We start from the raw sequence: 23248 nt of genomic DNA on the forward strand, positions 1-23248 counted from the left end.
GGACAAGCACCTCAAATGTGAGAGGTAATTTGATGTTAGTTGTGCTTCACCTCAGCATCTCATCTGAGCAGAGACCAATAACGAATTACTCAAGATTTCAATGTGTAGGTTTTCCTACTGAGGACAATATTATTCTTCTCCTTTCACTGAAAATCCCAAAAGAATTGGGACATGTGTGTTAAGAGTTGAAGGTGATAGTTTTGGTGACAGAGTGTTCTTGAATGTAAAAAGACTACAAAATCCTGTGCCTGCTGCCCCACAGTGCAGCTCCTTTTTGCAACTGTGTCGGCAGCTTGCAGGCTTGTAGATAGAGAAATTGTATCATAAAATCGTAGAATCATTAAGGTTGGACAAGACCACTAAGATCATCAAGTCCAACCATGAACCCATCACCACCATGTCCACTAAACAATGCTCCAGTACCCAACTGATTAAGTATTTGGTTCCATGTTTTATTCTCAAATCTGTCAACTTTCAGAGCTATTACTGCTTGGAAAATATAGTGCCGTCACTGTAGGAAAGGCGTAAGGGGAATAGATCTGGGCTAGCTCCCACTCTGTGCTGAAATGTTCCTTCTACCATGCAGACCATGCAAGGAACCCCTCCTCAGTTCTGAGGCATGTTCACTGGGTGTGGTGGAAATTTTGCATCTAATGAAATGTTTGAAAGCACACAAGTTGAAGAATTTGTAAACAGACTCCCGAGACAAGAGCTGTTTTAAAGTGTTTGGTGAAAATGCCTGCAAACATCTGCAGTGGGGAGGATAAGCAAATGGTTCATTCAGTCCTGGATTTTGTCAGGAGAAGCAGCAAGGGGTGAGGGGCTTATCGTGAGCCTGCGATAACCCGAGGAGTGACCTAACAAGTGAGGTATGTGGCTTTCCCATGCTGCTCTTCCTTCACCCACACTCTTTTCCCGAAGTGCATCGTTCTCTGTGAGCAGCTGCTGTGGGAAACAAACGTTCCTGCTTAAGGGTGTGCATGGATGACCAGACAAGCAGGTTTTCCTTCTGAATGCAGTCTTTTCCACTCTTCTCGTTGAAAAATTGTCAGTGGATTGTGAGCGCACCAGAAGGTCCTCACTGGGTCAAAGCAGGCCAGCAGGGCTCTCTATAACCATGATGTGCTAGAGATGTCCCACCAGTTGGCCCGATGGTGAGTTAGACTGCACCCATCAGTTCAAGCAGTCAACAAGTTAACTGCTCAAGACTCGGTTTGCAGCAGTGCTAAATGAGTGGCACTTGAATACTTTCTCAGTTTTTGAAAGATGGACATGTTTTCTTTTAAGAACAGCTTTACATCTTTTCTTTCTGGCTTTTTATTTCTCTTTGAGCAAACTGTGCAGAGAAAACTCCCACTTAGCACTGATGGTAAGAAATTTTCTTGGCCAGTAAAGACAAGATGGTGCTTCCAGGCTCTGAGGCTGCTCTAGGGAGGTAAGGAAATGCTGCTGTCCCCAGCAGATGGGTGAACCGAGATGCAGGAAGAGCAGATGATTTGTGTTTGATCACACCGTATGTCCATGGCCAGGATTCAGAAGCAAATGTTTCAGGCTAACTCGAGTAACAGTTACCCTTCCTTATCTTGCGACCATCAAGGGAAATGTCAGAGCTTCCTGGAGATCAGAGCTGGCACCGCAAGACCCTGAGCAGAGCCGCACAGAGCTGGAGGAAGGCCTCACATGTTGGGCCACCTGCAGCTTTTATTAGCTTCGCTGTGACAGGGGCTGCTTCATTCACAGGCACCGGAGAGGGTACGCCAAGAATGACAATGCTGTTTCCTTCCGAGGAATAAAGCGTAAGCGTGGGATCCGTGCTAATTTCTGGAGAGCTCCCCCATATAAGCCACAAAAAGGAGCTGGGACCCGCACCAGTGTCTGGGGATCTCCACCATGTCTCTTTTATTTTTGCAGAAGAACAGTTAATTGAAAGGTTATAAACATTCCGTCCTTACGAGGCAGTAGCTGTATTCTGGGCTAAATTAATTTATAAGCAAAGTTTGCACGAGATATACATCTTGTGGCTTTGAGCCAAGGGATTGTCCGTGACGTCTTTATTGCCACTTTAATGTGGTATACCTGCGTGCTGCTCTTAGCAGGGAGATTTATGCTCTCCTTTTTCTCATCCTAGAATAATTTAATAAGAGAAAGATAAAAAATGGAATAGGCTTTCAATATCAATTTAATCTGCAGCTATCCGTTGCACTGCACACCACCTATAGCTTTCCACTGATTTCCTGGTATTCCTGAAAGCTGCCTCCAGCTTTGTTGGTATGCACTGTCACTGATTTCCATACCTTTGCCACAGTGGTTTGCTTTTACATTTAACTCAGCTCTGAATTTTCTAGATTTCTGCTGGTTGTCTGGAATAATTACAGCTTCCCACAAAATTCTACTTCTGCCTTCAGATATCTGAGTTTTCTCAAACTACAGTGTAACAGTATTTTTCTTGGGAATCCAGTAGCAAGCATTCAGTTTTGAGTCAGTAATGGTGTGACGCCCTGCGCACTAGAATTCAAGGCAGATTGATTTCTTTTCAAAAGGAATTAAAATAATTTCAAGAAAAACTGTGAGGAAAGTAATAGAGAAGTGTGGAACTGAAGCATGATTTTGGTGGGATATAGCTACAGTTCTCTAAAAACTGCAGAGAGCTGCTCTGTCATGATTTAGGACATGGATTAATCCAAAATCTAAAGCCAATAGTATTTGGGAGGGATCCATTTTAGCTCCATCCCAAAGCATTTTCTCGTCTACCATCCCTTGTCAGGCAGCTGCATGGTTTGGTTTTAAAACACAGCTTTTCCCATAGCGAGCAAAATGTGGAGGAAAGTGAGGATTGTTCGAGGCTCATTGCTGTGAGGTCAGGGTTTGACATATCACCCTTCTCTGCAGCAGAGTACAAGGATTAGCTTCTCCAAAGTTAATTCTTCAGGGCAACATTGCCCGGACATCAGACAAATCTGCACTGTGGGCAGCTCCTTCAGCTCCTGCATCGGGGTCTGCTGCCAAGATCCATCTCCCCCTCTGACAAGCACACAGAAGGCATACTCTGTCCCTTTCCCCCAGCACAGAATGTCTCCTGGCTCTCCAGAACCCAGCTGGGCTTGAAGCATCGCGAGAGAAACTGAGCTTTAAGCCCACAAACAGAAACGCTGTATTTCCAGTTGAGAACTGTTTGCATTCTCAGATGAGGATGAGTCAAACAGCACGAGCTGTGACTACATGCTGGGAAAATATCATCTGGAGGACGGAGTGAGCCACAAGTACCCCCGTACCTTCTCGCTGTATTCATTACAGAGTCCTCGTGACTGTTCATAAAGGCAAGTCAGCTGTGGCTTGTTTGCTGGAGCAACAACCTCATCTAAAAGGTTTCTAAAATCTCCAGGCAGACTTCATCATTGTGGATGAGACCTTGGCTGGGGCTGGAGTGGGAAAGGATGGGTAACTGCCTGGCAGGAACTGGCTCCATGATGGAAGGAGCTCCTTGGGAGCAAACATCCTCGGCACACTTAGTATTTGCTGCTGCACCTTCCTTTGTTTTATACCTGAAAACATAAAGAGAGACAGGGAACAGAAAAACATCTCTCAGCACCATAACAGCCGTAATTGGCCTGATGTTACATTGATCACAGCGCTCCTTCATGATGAAAGCCAGGCACCATACTTCCCATTTACAGTTGGCTAAAAATGACAACATTGGGATTTAATTAAACCCACTTGCTTGTCCTTGTTGGAGGGGAATAAAGATGGGGGAGAGCCAGAGTAACACTACAAGGATGGCCTGGCAGCTCTGCCCCTGCAAGGAGGCACCTCCAGCTTGTGGAGCCAGCGTGGAAAGGCTGGATATGTAGAACTGGCTAATATTTTGGAAAGTTCCTCCGAACTCGTTAACTCAGTACATCTGTAAATGCTGGCCATGTTCCCAGCCTTTATTTTCAGCCCACTTTTCCTGTAAGCTCTTCTGCATTATCTCTTTGCTTGCCATCAGACTTTCCCATTAACTCCCAAAGGTGTGAGGCAGGAGGAGGGGAAACCCAGACCCCGCAGGGTGGTCAGCCCTGACCCCGCTGTGCTCTGGGAATGCTTCATGGCAACTGGATAATGGGCAAACAGTGCCTCGTTTTGCACTCGATAAATGTGCATTTAACCAGTGGCAACTAACAACAGCTGGCACAAGAGCCCAGAAGGAAAGAGTGAGTTGTATGGATGGAGAAAATGGGGAGAAGCAACAGCATGGCTGAAAAGTGGAGGTTTTGCATTAAGAAAATCATAGGGGACCCAACAAAGAGTGTTGTAAGAATGCTGTGATAACCCAAGCCATAGCACAGCAGGTTTCTGGAGTTCCTGTGCCCCTCAAACAGCTTGTTTCTCTCGTGCATGGGGCTCAGATATCTGATTACGACTTGTCAGAGTTACCTTGAGAGAAAGTTGTTAACCCTTACAATGCTGAGGTTTTACAGACAGCTGAGGAATACAGTTACATGTATGCCCATGCCTGTGTACACAAGCTGTCTGTGTCTCTAATGCAATAATTTGAAGCTGTCAAATAGTTAATGTAGACGAGGCTTGTGGACTCATAAATTTTGGTTTAACATGCAATTCTGCACTGACAAGTGTCTATATAAAAATAGCACCTTCCTACTGAAATGATCTGCTATCTCTGTGTAATCACATGCAGATCTGATTAATTTGCTGACTAAATTAAGGGGAGCAGTTTTGAAAAATGGGTGCCTAAAGTTAGGTACATTCTATTTAGCTACCTAAATATGCAGTAAGATTTTAAGTGCTACTTAAGTCTTGTCACTCCAAGTTGCCCTTGAAGTACCTTTTAAAATCAGATTACCTTTCTGGGACTCTGAGGCACAGAATTAGGTAAGTGGGTTTGAAAATATTGACTTCATTTTTATTCTGTATAATCTCTGTTGAAGCTGGAGATGTACAGCAGCTCCAGCAGTGGGCGAGCAGAATTCTTCTTCACTTTTTTTTTTCTTTTTTGCAATTGTATAAACCAAAAAGATGACGACTTAACTTCTAGATCCCAGCATGGGTTGGTAGACCCGATAGTTGGAAAAAACAAACCAAACATCTTTTTTACTTGTAAACTGACTGCATTTGATCTGGAAATCATTGAGCTGCAATAAACATTAACTCCATGATCCTATTTTTATGGAGTCAGTTTTCAGACTGGAACCACACTTAACAAAACAATCATTATAACTGAATAGCAGTGCTTGGGAAAAGTGCTGTGTTGAAAACACTGATGAAAGAAGCCTTCTGTTTATCTGTGGAGCAGCAGTGACAGTGGCAGTGTGAGCTTCAACACACTGCTCCTCAACAATTGACACGATGGGACTAAGTGATGTTACAGCTTCAAGTATGCTGTTTTGCTGGATATGGAGCTCCTGAGCTGGCATAATGCAAGTGGTTGCACCGTCATGCTGTGCAGTTTTCTATGGGTTGGGGCACCTCACCTTACTGGCACTTCTCTAGCTACATGATTGCAAAAAAAAATCAGGAAGCAAAGCAGAGAGGAGGTATCTCAGTTTCTATTGCTTATTTAGTTTCTGCATACGAGCTCACTGCTGTTTTGTCCATCGATGCTGGCTGTGCAGAGCTTGGACATTTTTTTCCTTTTTTTTTGTGTGCTGACATCTGTCTGTTGGACATCAAAGTGCAGTCTTTCAAAGCCACAGAGTCATATGACTTCCCGAACACTTAGCGATGATCTATACAAATGTGGGCAGTCTCGCTCCTGGAGAAGACATTCTTCTGACATGACACGTTAAAACAGCTCTTTGTATTTGGGCAGTAACAAAGATTCATTTGAAAGTATTAGCAATCATCAGGGCTTGACCTCTTCAGAAAGTATTCTTTAGTGAGGGTTTTAAAGTGGATTTGGAAACATAATTATTCTTGTCCTCGGGTAGAATCTGGGCAATTTATGTTCTCAGCTGACTTGCCATTTTGGCTTCAATGGATATTTATTCCCATAATGTAGGATTTCTGTGCGTGATCATGTTGTGGTGGCTGAGGATGATGGTAATGGGTGGATTAGATATGTGCAGACAGAGATACTGCTCAGGGTGACACATCCTTAATTGTCAGTAGTGCTATAGCAGCAGTGTGCTCAGTACTGTAGCTCTTCAGTGAAGGGAAAGAAGAGAGTATTTATCTCTTTGTTTTGTTCTTTGTGTGTGAGTTCACAAAACCTTTCCAAAGAAGTGGTTCATGGCTGTGAGAAGGTTGTTTGTCTACATAACTAAAACCAGTATACCACTTGGAAAATTGTACTTTATACCTTTTCTCCTGCATGGTAAATTTATTTCTGTAATATTTCAATATACATTTTTTATTCACCAACATGTCATTAATACTTTGCCCTGAAGCTTTTATTAGTAGTGAGTCTCACATATCTTGAGTTTCCGGAGTGAATATGCTCCTTGCTATAAATGGATATTGCTATATTTGATAGGGTTTTCCAAGAAAGTGGCAGAGAATAGATGTATTTGCAAAGGCTGCATTTTTCACTAGATCCCAAAATTTATGCAGATATTGCCAAGAGGATATTTTCCTAGCCCTCTTAGTCTCAGGCAATAGCCCCAAACCCCATTGGTGATGACTGGGCCAAGTCCTGTAGTGGGATCAACTGGATGAGATATAAAACAGATTTGTGGGCTCATGAGGATTTTCTCAGCATATCCAAGGAATAAGAGCTCTGGATGGAAAGCCATACCTAGCTCCTTTTCCAACACAGACTTATAAATGGTCATTATAAATGCTTCATCTGATATCTCCATTCAAGACGCACGCACTCTGCCATTGGTCAGCTACCATGAAATAGGGGAGATGCCATTGCATGTTCAGTTGTCTCCAACCACAACTGGCTTTGGCCACATGAGGTGGTTTTAGGCAGAAACTGTTCTCCTTGATGTGTTGGTGCAGCCCTCTACCAATGATGCTGACTGGTCCCCAGAAAAGCTGCAGTCAGGGCAGGATGCAGATGCTGGAAGGATGGAGAGGGACATCAGCACAATTACTGTTTCCCATGAGTGACATGCGCATGTTGCACCAGCTGGTTATGGCAGAGGGGTGGAAACGCATCTTCTTAATGTGCACTTGCTAATACAAATTAATTATTACAGTAATGAAGCCAAAGCATGATGAATCTGTTTTCCCCAGCTCATCTTTCATTCTGCCTTTGCATTGGAAGTGGGTAAAATAATATCAGCATGTTTTTTGTTTTTGTTTGTGTAGTTAATTTGTCATTTTTGTTTTGTAATTGTTCCTAAAGTTTAATTGATTTCTTGCTGTGACTTGTCATTTATTCAAAGCTGTATTATCATGGTAGAACCTAAGTGTTATTGAACAATAAACATAATGGACAAGTTATTCCAGCAGCAGAGCTGGAGTTCGCAGGAAAAGTTCATGGAAAAGCCTAGACTAAGTTATAGTTCGGAAACATCTGTCCTTTTATCAGCAAATCTTGATCTAAAGTCTGAGAAGGTGGTTGTGGGTGCATGTTTTTGCTGGAGAGCAGGGACACTGTGCACAAGATGTGTATGCAGGGTGGAATACTCAATGGAGAAAAATACAAAAATGGATTAAAAGGAGGACTGAAGATCTCACCTGCAGTAGGAGGTGTGGGTAGAGGAGGAACTGTTTTTCCCTTATCTCTAACTTATTTGAAGGTAATGAATGACTTTTTGTTGATGTAGCTGGGCTAAGGCCAGCTGATCTACTGCTCAGTATTGTGCTTAAGATCCTGGTACAAAACTGCACGCTGCAGTAGATCAAGTCTGTAATCAATGTACAATTTCACTACCTTTAGGAGGCCTTTCTAATGAGCTTTGTGCACTATTGCCAACTCTTGGCATGGGGCAGTTTCCTCTTGCCTGGAACTGCTAGTTTTTGCAGAGTGTGCTGTTCAGTGAAACTGGAATCAGGGGAGACACCAACCAGTAAAATCCCTTTATAAGAAGAGGAGATGCGTGTGGGAAAAGGATTTTATATTGCAATCTGCAAAGTTAAAAAAAAAAATAATTCCTTAATTATAGCCCTTTGCTCAGCTCTGTTAAAAAAAAAAAAAGAGAGAGAGACAATGTCAGGACTGTGGCTTTTGCATTTGCAACCTGGCAGTGGGCTGGAAAGAGAGGCCCCAAATTACTTCCCTGTGTTTTAAGGGTATATTGGATGATCGTTTGACTCCAGCTGTTGGGCATTGATGGAGCAGCAGCTCACAGCCTCTGGAGATCAGTCTAAACCGGTTTAGTTTAGACAATAATTGTGTTAGAAATGTTTTAGCCCCTTCCATAAAGAAAAATATGTTTGGGATGGAGAACATATTTTTGGTAACATCCAGTCTCACAGTCTAATAGGATATGTGAAATGAGTTTTACTGTGTATCCTTTGTCTTTGAAGGCTGCTCTGCGGCCCTATGTAACTCTACCTTCTGTTGAGTACCATTTTCAATAAATTTAAGGACTGATTGTCCAAGAAGAGATCCAGACAGTTAGTGAGGCTTTAATCCTAATCATCTCTTTATATGTATCTTTAGCTGGAGTGAAACTAAAGGAAAGCTGCATTTTCAACCTACTGGTGATCCTTTTCTATTCAACATTACGATAGCATTGCAAGTTCTAACCACAAAAATGTCAAGTGTAAGTTCTAGGGCTTTAAACATTTATGGTAGCGTGCTAAAGAGATTTGGGCAGAAGAGGCCTTACTGGCATTAGAGAGCAACTGAAAACACAAGTAGGCGAACATTAGATTAATCAGGCATTTATATATCGAGCTAAAGAAAGAATAGTAAGTCAAAGAAAACACGGCTAGGTAGCCTCTAGAATCAGGGAGGCGATTTGCTTTCCAAAATGCTTCGTGGCATCTTGTCTCTGCTAATTAAGAAACCGGCGGGCTGGTGCATCTAGCAGCAGCAGGGTTAGGGTTGGGTGAGCCCAGCCCCTCCGCTGGCCGCCATCTGCAGGGGCAGTGCCCCAGGTAGCACCGCTCCTCCCTCCGTGCCACGCCAGGGGACGGGGGCAGGTGGGGAGGCAGAAGACCGTGCGTCGACTGACAGGACTCAGCCGTCCGTAAAACATTTTCCATTAATCTTTAATGTGTGTCAAAAATGTCAGCGCACGTAAGAGAGGCGGATGAATTATTTAGCTCTGTGAGTGCCTTGCCCTGTCCTTCCTGCTGATGCCTGTGAAACGTTTCCCGCAGTGTTGTTTAGACTTTGGGTGCTGCCAGGAAGGCCCCCAAGGGAGCTTTGTGGCTCGGTGCTATGTTAGGCCTGGGCAATCTGTGAGTGGGTTACTGCAGACCCTGCTGGTGGCGTGGGTTTGTGGAGGAAAAGGGCTGAGGAAACTGAAATAGGGACAAAAGAGCGGGGTGCACCTTCTCATGGGCTCAGGGCACGGATCTTGATTTATCCCTAACTGTGTGGGAAGGGAAAGCTCCTCTCTGAGTTGCAGGTTTTGGCTTTTATTTTGTTCTTTCTTTCTTTTTTTCTAAAATCAGCTTTACAGAGTGACACTATAGCTGTATCGTCAGCTCTAGCAGAAAGAAAGAAGGACCAAAGGAAGACATCTACCTGATCAGATGGGATTTGAAGTGAGGTGAGGGAAAAGCAAGCCTGATTAGTACTGAGGTGTTAGCTTGTGAATGTTGGATGAGCCGCAATCCTACCAGTTTAAAATCCCCCTTGACACTCACTCAAGACACAACTGCTCCTCCTGGGCAGGGATCCTTGCTGAAGGCAGAGCGGCCTTTATCAGCCTGTGCATGCGTTCAGATGGGGCATGCTGAACCCTGCCAGCAAAGTTAAAGTCAGTGCTCTGTATTCAAAGAGAAAAACATACAGATCGTTTTAAAGCATGGGGCAAATGTAATTGCTTTGTTTGTTTGGTGTTTTTTTATTTTATTTTTTAGGGAAGTCGCAGGCCTTGGGACAAGGATCTCAATTGGCCTCTAATTAGAGTTGCTTTCTTTCGGTCTGGCATGAAATCCCCCTGAGAGGCAGATGTTTGCAAAGCACACTTGAGGCACTGGCATATGGTCCCTTTGTATGGCTGACGTTTCAGCAAAGTGCCTCCTGAATGTTGTACATAATTAGATATTTTATTGTTTTGTCCCAGAGAAGTTACTGGCGGCTGGGGACCGCCAGGACCGAAGAGCAAGGCTTTTGGAGGGACAGATGACAGGTTACAGGTGCTGGCCAATGCCCTGCTGCAGCTTCTTGGAAACCAGTTCTAGCTAAAGGAAATTGTTCTGACCTCCAGAATTTAATAGAGGATGAGACCCTGTGTACCTAGCCTCTAAAATTTCACGGAGGACTTTCATCCTTCCTGCAGGAATCTGTGTGCAGGTTTAAACTTTTTATAGGATTATAAAATTCTGAGGAATGTTTCCATAAGGAATCCAATTGTAATTGAGAGGGGAATGAAATGAAAAGAAAATATTCATGCTCTCTAGGCTTGGGTAGAAACCATGGCCACGCTTATAATGCTACTTCAGATTACAAATGGCCCATAGCTCTTTATTGAGACTGTAAAAGACTGTTGCGTCTGGGTGGTTACTGGAGCATACGGCAACCTACAGGAAGATCCTTAATAACTAAAAGCTCAAGGTGCTGAATATGATCATTTCCCTCTTGGAGAGCAGATCTGTCCTTTGCACACTTAAGAAATAAGATACAAAATTTTGTGTTGGATGACTTAATCTTTTCCAATTCTCTTAACATCTCCCTTTCCTCCCCAAAATGTCCTTTTCTGCGTTCACCAGAGCAAGTATTTCCTATTACTAGTCCCTCATTTTGCCTATTTATAAAAGCAGACTGGAACAATTCCCTGCCACAAAAAGGTTTTGTGAGACAAAATTAATTCATGATTTTAAGGTATTTTTGAGGTCTATGGACATGACTGTGCTTTACTAACGTGAGCAGTCATTATCACCCTTCTGTACATGTGAAAACCAAGATCTAGCACAGTTAAAACAGCTTGTTCAGGATCACAAAGCAATTCAGGATCAGAAGTACAAACAGAGCCAAGTCTTTTGTCTAGCAGTCAGATGTGCTATCCGCAGGGCTACCTATAATGTCTAATTATTTTCTAAGGCTAGGAACCGAAAGATCTCAGCCTGATCCCCAGGTCCTGATGAAAATAAAAAGGAAATGCATAAAAGATTGACTCACAGTTGCTGAGTTCCCTTAGCATCTCTATTAGTGTTTGTTTAAAGCGAAATGAATAAAATCTCCTATGGATGGAGATGAAGCTCAGCCTCTGTCACAGACTGTGCATTAATTTGATATCCTTCTGATGTTTTGAACAGTTTTGTGCCATGTATGAGAAGGCTGTTGGCTTAGGTGGGTTGCACAGGGTGTGGTGTTTTAGGCTTCAGATACTAAATTCAGCTTATTAGAGACCACATGTGCACAGAGGCTAATGAACTTGGGGGTTTGCTGCAAGGAGCTGTACCTTTATTGAAGCTTTGCCTATTCTTTGGCGTGCTTTCAAGCTGAGGCTACTGTTCAAATGTGTGGACATTCAAAGGCTGCGCTGGGAGGCTTGGCGCTGCCAAGTACCTCGTGGAAGGAATAACAATCTCAGCAATTAGCAGTCTCCCTTGAAACCCGGCCCTGACTCTCACGCTGTTGCAGGCAGGGGAGGGAAGGGAAAGGGGCTGTGCTCGAAGCTACTCTCCTTCTGCGAGCTTTTGAGCAGTGGGAAATCAGAGGGACCGACTTGCTGATGTACAGGGGGTAGAAAAGCTGCTGGAACTGTGACAAGAACTGGCAAAGCTTGGAAGCAGAGGAAGCCCAAAGCATCGCTATCCAATGGTTGTGACCTGAAGGATGTTCTAGCAAGCAGTGGCAGTATGTAATTAACAGAAGTAAGGACAGAATAAGGAAACATGGAGAAAATAATATTAGTCTTGGACTGAGCCTACATATTACATATAAAAACAGCATTCATCTTTTCCTTTTAGAATAAATGCAGCAATGTATTGAATATAACTTTTCTCTCAGCTGGGATAAAGTGTTTGGCACCTGGCACAGCAGTATGAGTCTTCTATGCAGGCCATCTATTTGGTTTCCATGGTTCTTGCAGTGTGTCAGGGGGTCACCTGGAAAGCGAAGTTATGGCATGGGTCTGTGTCAGTCTGCACAGTGGTGGCATAAAACATTTACTCCATACAACCACAACATAGGAGTACTGGAGATTAGATTTTATGGTTGGATCCTCAATAAGGTTCCCATTAGGCACTTTCCACACCTTTTTGTCTACTGTACTGTTTTTATACACACACATGCAGAAATAAGTAGACTTAATTAAGCACAAGCTCAATTGCTGCATGGCTCTTCAGTTATATAGCAAGAGAGCCTTCACAAGTCTGTGAAGGTCCCAGGGATTGTTGGTGTTTCCATTGCAGAGCTGAAAGCGAGCTCTAGCTTTGGCTCTGCATGGGATGAAGAGCACAGGCAATGCCAGCCATGCTTCCACTGGTAATTACTGCAGTGTCTCTGTTAGCTTTTGCTAATCTGCCCAGATGAGGGAGGACCGTCCAGTCTGATCTGCAGTCCCAGGACTGTAAATGCTTCCTGTGAGGCCAGGTGTTACTGTTTATTAGTTAATAAGGAGAATAATAACCTTTGTTGGTGAAGTTTGTAGCTCTGGGCCAATTTATATTAGTTGTTAATGATTTTTACAAATTAATATTGCTTTCTTTCTAGCTGGTGCTGTCTTTAGATTCAGTTCAATCCAGTTCAGTCCTTCCTCTGGGAAGTCAAATCTTTCTGCTGCCTGCAGTGGGGAAGAATGGCAGGGGATCCTGGCAGGCTCCTGGGGAGCTCAGGGCACTGAAATGTTCTTTCTTCGCATCAAGGATCAGGCTGTCATCCGCAGAGGAGCAGTCGGCAGATGCAGAGTGTCCAAGCCTATTTATCTCTGCCAGATGGTGCTAAAATACAAGTCCGGAGCACATGTTGCTCTATTCAACAGAATGCTTGTGCCATGCTGTGGCCTTGCTGCCTCTGAACCAATGAGCCTCAGCCAGTGAAATCCCAGTGGCAAAGGCCCCAGCAGCCCTCAGCTAAGCCCCTGTGCATGGCTTGTGGAGCTCAGAGAGCCCAGCTAGGAAGGCTCACAGCCCTGTGGGGACAGACAATAGCAAGCTAGAAGGGAAGGCTGGGGTTAAAGAGAGCTTAGCACGTACAAAAAAAAGGTAAATATTTGAGGCAGAAAAGCAGAAAGAAAGAATAATGGAGAGAGAAAGGCTGGAGAAGGAAGCAGAAAATATTAAGACAAGGAAAAGGGAGGATGACATTCTGCCAGGAAACAAAGGGATGGCTGTATGAGCAAAGCACTGGGGAAGCATTGGGGAAATGAGGGTTGAGCTCTGCACAAACTTTCTGTCTGACACTGAACAAGTCAATTCTCTCTGTCTCCATTTGCAAAGACTACAATGGGAATAATAAAGCCTCCTTTGTTCTACCTCTCTCTGCTCACATCAGACGTCCCTTCTGTTTGCACCTTGTAGAAAGGCAAGATGCTACTATACTGGAAACAAAAAATAAAGTCCACTGAGACTTTGAGGGGGAAAAAGACAGGTAGGAAGGCAAATAGGTTGTGATAAACCTAGGAGATAAAATTTGAGAAAAAATAATAAAAAAAAGAGACATATAGGAGAGGCCTTTATTAAGGGTAGAAGAAAGAAGCAATATGGACCAGATTAATCCTACTGTTGCCTCTTGGACTCCAGTGGAGCTCCTCAAGGGGTGAGTTTAGCCTAAGGAGTTCAGTTTTGTTTGGTTAAAGAAACTTCATGCCAAAGTTTTTAAATAGTCAAATCTGTTCTGAGAACTACGAGAATGTGGGCTGGCTTTCGTGAAACATTGCATGGGACTTGGGACGAACAACTCCCGCTGAAGGCAATAGGAGCCAAGTGATTAAGCCCCATGCAGTGCTTTGACAGGAGGCCTTCTTCTACCCTACGCATACGTTTCTCAGCATAGAAAGTATTTCCATATTTCCAGCAGCTGATCTTTATTTGAAGCCAAGAGCATGCTGCATTTTTTTAGATGTAGAGCTAAAGCTTTTCTAGGAAGACCAACTCTGGATCAGACCATGGGTCCATGTAGCCCAAGACAGTAACTCCAACAGAGGCCACTGACCTCTGCTTAGAGAAAGAAATCCTAAAGCCTGTGAGGCTCCTTCCAGGGATAATTTATATTTCACTCCAGGAGTTAAGAGTTTGGCTTTCACTCCAAAGACTGAAGGCTTATATTCTTTCCAAAACTCTTGTTTGTTTTCTTAATCTTTACAGTTCCCTGGAGATTTTTGCTGTTTGCTGATCTGTGGCCCACTGGGGAAGCCCTTTGAGCTGTTGACCTCTGTGTCCTGCAGCAGCAAGTTCCCTGGGCCATCGGGGGCATTTGTGCAGGGAAAAAAGAAAGATCTTCTTTTTTTGGTTTGCTGCATTTAATGTGGAAACGTGCCTTAAGCTTCCCGTCTCACCCAGCTGGGTTCTCATTACAGCATCTCACCTAAAACTGTGAGATGCTTCTGCTGCACAGGGAATCCCTGCTAGGAGACGAGCTGTGCATTTGCAACATTGATCTGCCCTGAAAAATGACTCAGCTGTGCTGAGCATCCACTTTTTGAATTCTTCAGTGTTTCCAAGCTTCCAAGAATACATTCCTCTGATAGTGACTCCTGCAGGCATGGCATGCTTTCTTCTTGCGTGGGGACAGCATGCTAAGCCAGGACGTGGCAAAATCGTGAAATGCTGAGGGGTGACTGGTATATGGCACCATGCTCTCTGTACATCTGATTCTCTTTTGGTAAAGAAGTGATTGCAATGCTCAAGCTTCCTTGTAGAACATGGTGAGACTTGCAGGTGAAAGAGCAGGAGGGGTGCGTAGGATGATGGTGAACCAGCAAACCAGTGCATGGATGAAGTGTCAGATGGATCGGTGTTCAGCCTGCCCTTCCTTCACCCATCTGTCCTTCTCTGTTCATCCACTGCAGAGAGACTTGAGTCTTGTAAGGGCAGGAGAGCAGTGTCAGGAAGGATGCAACGTATGGCCTTCATCAGTGTCCAGGAACGAACTGGCTAGGTGGCTGTATATCCAGAGCTCTGTGGAAAAATTAGATGGTGCTATGCAGAAATGGCTTCAGATCCAGCACGCAAGTAAACAAAACAACTGTATTAGAAACAGCTGGGGGCTAGGATGAAACGGAGCATTATTAGGGATATGTTTGTAATAACTTATGTACTGGGTAATGCATTGTTGCTGTTCTGGGCCCTCCTGGAGACAGATTTACCATTGCTTTTGGAGCTCTCATTACAGCCATTGGTTTTCCTGTTCATATATCCCCTCTCCCACTCCTTACTGGAAAACCTAACAGCATGCTCTGGGATGTAGCTGCCAACGTGTGGCTTTTGTCAGGAGCTGGAGTCATCTCAGAGGCAGTGGCCACAGCCCAGTATGCAGTTCTGGAGCTGCTGCTTGAATGAGCACATACATTGCCCAGAGCCGGGGCATTGCTTCAGACGGTGTTCTACCTTTGGGAATTTAACCCCTCATCCTGAGGGAAGTTTTGCAGATTTGGGGAGCTTTTGTGGATTCCCTGGCTGGAAGGAGGGCTCAGTTTTCCAATTCCTTCATTGTTTTGAAGGGGACTGACCTGTCCTGGGAAATACTGAGAAACGTGAAAACATCTGCTGGTGGCACCACCCCCACTGGTGTCTGTTCTTGCCTCTCCTGCACACAGCCAGGGCACCGGGGCCATTAGCAGCAAGCTCTCTGCCTGCAGCTCTGGATGTGATCATCTTTTAAAATCACACAGCTTTCTCCTGGTTTCCGTGTGTATTGCCTCTGTGAGATATACAGAGATAGGAGAGTGTTTTAAGTTGTCCTCAAGCCCTTGACATAGTAGGATAAGTTAATAGCAAAGTCTCATTTCTTTAATGCAGAGTATACAAAGTCCTGCTTTCTTGAACACAGAAAGAATTCAGCAACCAGAAATAAAATTCTAAGTGCTTTTCTGACACTTAATGCTCCTAAAAAAATCTCTTAGGGCTGTGTTCCAGAGCCTATTCAAATGCAGTTACATTGGTTTCTCCTCCAGAACTTCTGAAGTGGTGAAATCCTCAAAGTTGATGAATTGGGATGAGTTGATTCTCTGTATGTTGTTTTCATGAGCATATCTCTGTTGATGCTATTGGTATTTATCAACTGTAAGGGTCTAGCTCTTGGTGCTTTTATGCAAGGTACAGACTTTCTCCAGTCTCATTTTAAGAAATACGTGCTGTCCGTGAAACTTGCAGAAAGTACATGCTCTCATCTAATGTGGCTTTCTTGTCTTCCTCTTTTGCAGGTTCATTCCGAAATGATGGCTTGAAAGCTGCTGATGTCCTTCCTATACTAAAGGAGAAAGTGGCCTTTGTATCAGGTGAGTGCATACTTCCCAGTTCCCTCTATCCCAGCACAAGTGCTGCCTGCTGCATGCTGGTCCTTATGGAGCAGCCACAAGGGATGAGTTTCACGTTTGAATGATAGTACTTAAATTAGCTCTTCTGCTAAAAAAAAAAAGGGCTGTATGTGGAACAGGGCTACGCAGTAGCACCCAGAGAGCTGGAAACTAGCCCAGCTCCAGCCCAGACCTGGGCTGTTTCAGGACCCAGGATGGTTCGGTGAATCACCAGTGTTTATTTCACCATTCCAATCAGCTTGCACTAGAAGTACATCTGAAGCAATTGTAAACTTGCATGAAGTCATTCAAACTACAGTATAAAAAGTGGGCATTTCCAGTGCCAGTTTTTTTGCCCAGGGCAAGTCATTCCACCTGCTTTTGGTGATCTTGCCTAATGCAAGAAGAAAGCTAGCATCAAGCAGTCAGCCTGCTCTGCCCCTTGTTTGCTATCTTTAAGTGCTCCGAAGAGAGGAATGTCGTCATAAAAACAGTGTACCTGCAGATCTGCTTGTGACATGAAGCTGAACTGGGTGCTCTGGGGATGCAAAAGGGAGGAATTTGTGCGGCAGCCATACTGGAATTTAGTTCTTGGCTTCAGATGGAATAGTTAATAACAACAACTTGTCTGGATTGTTTGTATAGCCCCTTCCCTCGTGGTGCCTGAGTTCATCTCAGAGCCAGGGGGTTTCACATCAGCCCATCAGTTTATTACACGCTGTCCTGGGCCAAACTTGCCTTGTATGTGTGGAGGAGGGTTGAATGAGCTGTGCCAACACACCCCAGGGTTTTCTCACGGTGATCTGCTGCAGATGCAGGTCCTCATAGACTAACCATGCTCAAAATGTGCCTGTTCCTGGCCCAGCTCTCTAGACAGCAGCCCCAGGATTTCAACCTGCTCTCCAGAGTCTCCAAATGCAATGGCTGTGGGCAACAGGTGTCTGGGGCCTTTGTAGAAAGAATATGCTGAGGCTCTGGTGTATTACAATAGCCCCAGCATCGCCCTCCAGCACAGAGTTTAAGAACTGCTCTAACTTTCCCTGGGCTGGTGTATGCAGATGAAGACAAGAATTTGAGTGCTTCAGCTGATGGCTAGGTTCTTTTTAATTAAAATGGAATAACTTCTTAAAATACGCTTTGAGCGCATACGAGAAAGTTTGCCAAAAAAAAAAAAAAAAAAAAGAAAAAATTGCTGAGCTCTGTGACAAATAAAACCCAACCATATATCTTCTTGCTGTAGTTAGCACAGAGTCTGTGAGCACATTGCATTTGCAATCAGACTTCCTGGAGGAAAAGCAGAGTTTTACTTAGTTGCCTTCAGAGCTTTACACTACAGTTAATGATAACAGAACAGTGACGTTGTCAAGGAGTTCATCTTGTCCTTACACCATCAGAATTTATCTGCACACAAAATATTCTGCTGAACATCTCAATTGCATGTTGTTGTTTTTTTCTTTTCTCATCTGCCCTAACTCACCTCCTTGTCTTTTCAACCCTGATGTGGCAGAGAGCAAATGAGCTCAGGATGGCAGGGCTGCACCGCTCTGTGTTTCAGCGTCGTGCATGCCCCACACCTTAACCATGCAGAGCATGAGGAGAGCAGGCAGGTCACCTGCCCACAGCACTGTGCAACCTCAAGGGCATGTTCAAGCTTGCAGAAGTGCACTTAAATTCTGAATTGAAATACAGCTCTTAACTAGCTGGGCGCAGATTCACCCAGCCCAAATTACGCCTGGGGCTCAGTGCCTGGTGCTTTCTCCCTGCTGGCTCAGCCAGTGGCAAGCATGGAGCTTTGCATCAGCATCACTGCACCGAGGGAGGATTTAGGGGTGGATAACGGTGCAATTTTATTCCTGGAACTGGTTTTTGACTTCTTCCAGTGACCCTGTTTATAAGCTGGACTGAACTCGACCAAAGTTCATCTGTCTGTATATTGAAATAGCACCTGAAAATCCCATTCCAGCTCTCATAAGCAGAAAGAGAGCCTGAGCAGTCACAGTGCATCCCAGCCATCACAGTCTGATCGTTTCCATCACTGGCCTTGTTGCAGCAGATTAAGCCAGGGACGGGAGGAGGCTTTGGCCGCCTGCTTGTTGCCTAAACCCTGATAAAAATCTTGGCTTTGCCTGTGTGGTTCACTGTGTCGCTTCCAGCAATGGAATGGCTTTGGGAACCATTAGGGACCCAGCTACAAGCCAGAGGCTGATTTTTATATTCTAAGGAGGAGATGAGCACAGAAGAAAGGAAATAAAACAGGTTGTAGATTATTTTGGTGGATTTTTTCAGTGAGAGGTGGTGAAAGTGATATTTTGGAAGCTGTGGCTACAGCCTTTCCTGGGAAACACAGATGCTGCTTTGGAAGGAAGGTTAAACTTGGGATGCTGTTCAGCTGCTTGATTATATTCTTAGGAGATCTTCTGTTATCAGTGCAGCATGGAAGGAAGTGGATGAGACCCTCAGGAGAGGGAGGGGAACAAGTTACCATGTTGGAGCTTCTCATACACTTAGAATGTGAAAAGCTTTTTAGTTGATTAATGCAGAGGTCCTGCTGAAACTATTTGCCCTTTCCTTACATCCCAGCCAGAAGAGTTTTGCAGGATCTCTCCCAGCACTTTCTGAGAGGGTGGGTGAGCATGGAAGAGTCAGCATCAAAAGGCAGAAGGGTACAATAATTTGTTGATTTGGTAACAGGGGCACAGTGACGTCTGAGCCTGACTGAGCCTGAAGGGAAAACAGAGATTTCCCAAAAGGTCCTTCCGAGGGAGAGGCTCAGTGTAAATTGGTAGATAAAAGGACAACTTTGCAATTAGGCTGCGCTAAATTTAGGCTGGCAGGATGAATCTGAGAGGAAGGGTGAGAAATTGTTTCGTTTCTGAGACTGGAGTCTGGGAAACATTTGCTCTGAGGTAAAGGCTGTTACGAGGGAAGACACTGACCTTCCCAAAAAACATGTGTCTCAAGTCACAACAGGTCACTTAGGGTCAGAAATGAGATCCTGGGGCCCTCTGGGTGCTGGAAGTGTTCAGATCCAGGTTTCAGGAGGTCCCCAGCGCTGACATGTGGACACTGGAATTTGTACTGGGAATGGAACTAACCAAAATATTTAAATTTTGAATTATGTAAACATTCCGTGTTTCCACAAAAAGTTTTGATTCAAATTTTAGTAGTTTCTATTCTTCTCTTCCTCTGGAATGGAAATTTCAAATGAAACATCAACAATTCTTCTATATTTTGTTAGAGGAAAACATCTTCTTGTTTATACCATTCCCTCATGTTGTCTGAAATCAACGGAAATTCCAAAAAGAGGAAATATGCTGTTAGAAATACATAGCAATTGCTTGACTATTTAATTTTCTTAGTGGTTTTAGTTCATCATCCTTTCATCTAAATTTTGCTGCTGCATTGATTCAGCTATTTCTTTGAAGAAGAAATGAGGAAGTTTAGACTGTAAAGTTTCCAGGTCTTTTGATGAGACCTGAGGCTGCATTTTCTGTTTGGCTTGGTTTTGTTTCTTTTGCTTTTTAAGATGTTTGGTCATTTGTGAGGATAAAGAAGAGCCTTTACTTATAGGGACTGTATAGCTATCATTATCAGCACCCTAAGCTTAGAGAAGAAATCAAAAAGTTCCCTGGGATTTCTGATTTCACTTAGAGGTTGTGATGATACCTAGCTAAAAATTTGCTAGTGTGCAGAATTAGTTGCCATTATTCTTTCCATAGGTCTTAACCATAGCAATGGACTACATGGAATGATTTCTGAGGAGAGTGCCTAGTCACTGCCTGCACTTACTCTCCTGACTCTCAGCAAGATCCACTACCATCTCCTTACAGCAGGGATATTTCTCCTTTATGTACTTCCTTGTAGCATGGGTGAGAGTAGGGATTGCTGCCCTGTGAAGACACAGAACAGTTCAAGTCCCATACAAAACTAGACAAAAAATCAACCCAATCACAATATTTATCTGAAAAGTCCCAGGAGGACATATGGGATGTAAATAACACTGTGGGTGCCATCCAAACACACTGGGCTCCTGACCACCTCCTTGAACAGAGCACATGGGCCCCCACATCCAGTCATGTGAGTTTAGCTTTTAAATTAATGATAGGGACTTTTGAAATAACAATAAGAGGAAGGAACTAAGCCCGTGAAGTAAGAAGGTCTGTATGCATCCCATCCTGTTCCAGCTCACAGGGCTTTCTACTCCCAAAGAACACAGTGAGCTCCATATGTTTCTCAGCAGAGGGCTGTTCTTCATTTACACAGGCAGGTAAGAGGTGTCCTTATGTAGAAATGCAGCTTGGGAGTTTATAAATCAATATAAGGAACCAGGGAGGCAACTGTAGCATCTGAGATAATTAATGTGGTAACAACCAAATGTTTTTGTCATTTGGCAGTAGGGTGTGCACTTGTATCCCACTGATAAGACTCATCTCCTCTGAAGACATTCTTATTTCTGTTAAAATACTTTGGTTCGTAGGCTTATGGTGTCATTTTTGGTTGTTTTTTTTTTTTTTTCCTTAGGAATCAATTTTAATGTACAAGAAGCACTGAAATTCACAAAGGGGTGAGATATCACGGGGTATCTCCTCTGTCTTAGCAGATGACTTTTTTATAATACATCTTTTGGTAGGAAAATATAGGTTAATTGAGATGGAAATATTCTTCTGAAACGTGCAATTTCAGAAACATTTTTTGTCTGATGGTGTTTTCCAGCTCTAGGTCAAATTTCTTCTTTAAGCCAGAGAGGAAAAAGACTTCCTAGTAGCAATTATTAAGTCTGATAGCTTGAACTTCCCCCTGAACTTCCATTAGCTTGCTACTTGACTGTAGCTGCTGAGGACTTCTCTGCTGGGACATGGCAAACCTGGGCAGACAGTTGTGTTGAATCCATTCATTAAATAATTCACTTTGCTGATGTGACATCAGAAACTTTGCCACTGCTGTGTCTCTGTGCTCACCTCAAATCAGGAGGACAAGCAGTGTATGATCATAGTGAATGCAGCCTGTCTTTGCTTCTTACTCTACTAAAATGGTGCCCGATGCTCATGAGTCTGTGCTGCCATCAGCAGCATGACCAACGTGACCATGGGCTCCTTTGTTCCTTGTCTTTCTCTACAGGAGCAAGAGGGTTTGCAGTGGGGTATTTTCTTTTGGCTGATTTGGGGTTTATTTTGTTTTGATTCTACATTGCTTTTTTTTAAATCAGTGCATTTAACATGTGTGTGGTAGAGGAGACAAAATCTTAAAACTACTTTGTGTTTCTGTTGAAAGGAAGCGAGATTTGCCTAGGTGTGAGTAAGGGACAGCATTGAAGAGGATGGTTCTCTGCTCCCTGGATACTTCACAGTAAATCCACATAATCCAGGGGAAGAAATAAGCTCCTCTGGAAGTTTTCTCTTTCACACAAAGAAGCTCTTCCTTTTCTGTAACGCTTCTCCCTTGTCCTTAGTTTTGCTTTACTGTGTCAGTAATTTCCTCAGTGGGACATGAGTCAATTTTCCCAGTAGTTTGTTGACAAGTAAACATTCAAAATGAAAGAAGTACCTCAAAATACTTGTATTAATAAGAAAAGGTGTGCTACAAGCCACAAGCCTCTTCAAATACATACACCCATACTTTTCATGGCAGTGGAACAAATCCATCAGGTGGGAAAGGGGCTCATCCAGTGGCTGTGCTGATCATCCCATCTCCAGCCATTTCTCTGATCTGTTCTGCCAAGAGGTCTGGTGGGAGCACACAGCCTTGTTTCTGCAGTCATTAATGTAATGTTGCAGATGTTTGACATTAGGATTTGGTTCACGCACTTGATGCTGGGATATAGGATGCTGCAAAGAGCAACATGCCGGTGGATCAGATACTCGTGACTGCATTGCAGCTATGTTAATTTGCAGGGAGGATTTGTTGTGGGAGGTTAAATTTCCTTCACTATTGCACTATAATCACCTGCTTTGGAATCAACTGAATTTGAATGTGGTCATACAGATAATCCTATATAGACCCTTACAATAAATTAGTGCCTCTTGAAGCTGGAAAAGTTTTAACCACAGAGCTCTGTTCACAGATGTAGTAGCAAACACACTCTCTCAGAGCTCAGCTATGGCAGAGAAAGGAAAATAAATATTATTTTAAGACTGGATATCAATTCCTTGATACTTTTCCTTACTAGGAAGTCTGTCAATTAGATTTAGAAGTCCAGAGCATATTGTTTGTCATTTTATAGAGGCTCCTGGCATCAGCTGAGCTTGTTCTGTCTCCTAGTTCTCTTCATTATCATTCATTTTTTCACCATATTTTGGACCGAAATAACTTTTGGAGAGTATTGCAGTTTCTCTGGAAAGTCACTTATGGTCCCAGCAGAGTCTGCAGCACCAAGATTGATCAGTATATGATCAGCAGGGGTCAGATGAAGCAGTACATCCATATGAACTGCAGTAGACACCTGAACAGAGGCCAGAGGTGCTGTGTTCTACTTCTGTCTCCACTGCTGATGTGTTGTAGGATCTTAGACAAGGTCTTTGGGAGCCTTTACTTGTATTTGTCTGTTTCTATGGTTAATTCTTGTGAATTTCTGCTTTTAAGGAGCATGCAAAAGGAAGCAAAGTATTTGAGTACCCTTAAATGTAGATAAATGTAATCAGAAAAGCATCAAGATGGAATGGTTGATAGGAGCAGAGTGATGAGGCTTGACAACAGAGTCCTTATCTGTTATACACCAGAAGTCTGCATTAAAGCAGATATATTCCATTCCCAGAAAGGTTTCTACAGAGCTAGAATTTCACATT

At 43.6% G+C, this 23248-nt stretch overlaps 1 protein-coding gene across 10 annotated transcripts in view; it reads left to right on the top strand.

The window, feature by feature from the left end:
- The window catches only part of KALRN (kalirin RhoGEF kinase), a 459310-nt gene that overhangs the window by 134264 nt on the left and 301798 nt on the right, over nt 1-23248 (top strand). For all 10 annotated transcript variants that reach the window (XM_021400221.1, XM_021400222.1, XM_021400212.1 and 7 more), the window contains exon 2: nt 16374-16448. In XM_021400221.1, coding sequence (XP_021255896.1) covers nt 16374-16448 — 75 coding nt within the window. The remainder of the gene's footprint in view (nt 1-16373; nt 16449-23248) is intronic.

The sequence above is a fragment of the Numida meleagris genome, chromosome 5 (assembly GCF_002078875.1).
Source record: "Numida meleagris isolate 19003 breed g44 Domestic line chromosome 5, NumMel1.0, whole genome shotgun sequence".
Classification (NCBI taxonomy): Eukaryota; Metazoa; Chordata; class Aves; order Galliformes; family Numididae; genus Numida; species Numida meleagris.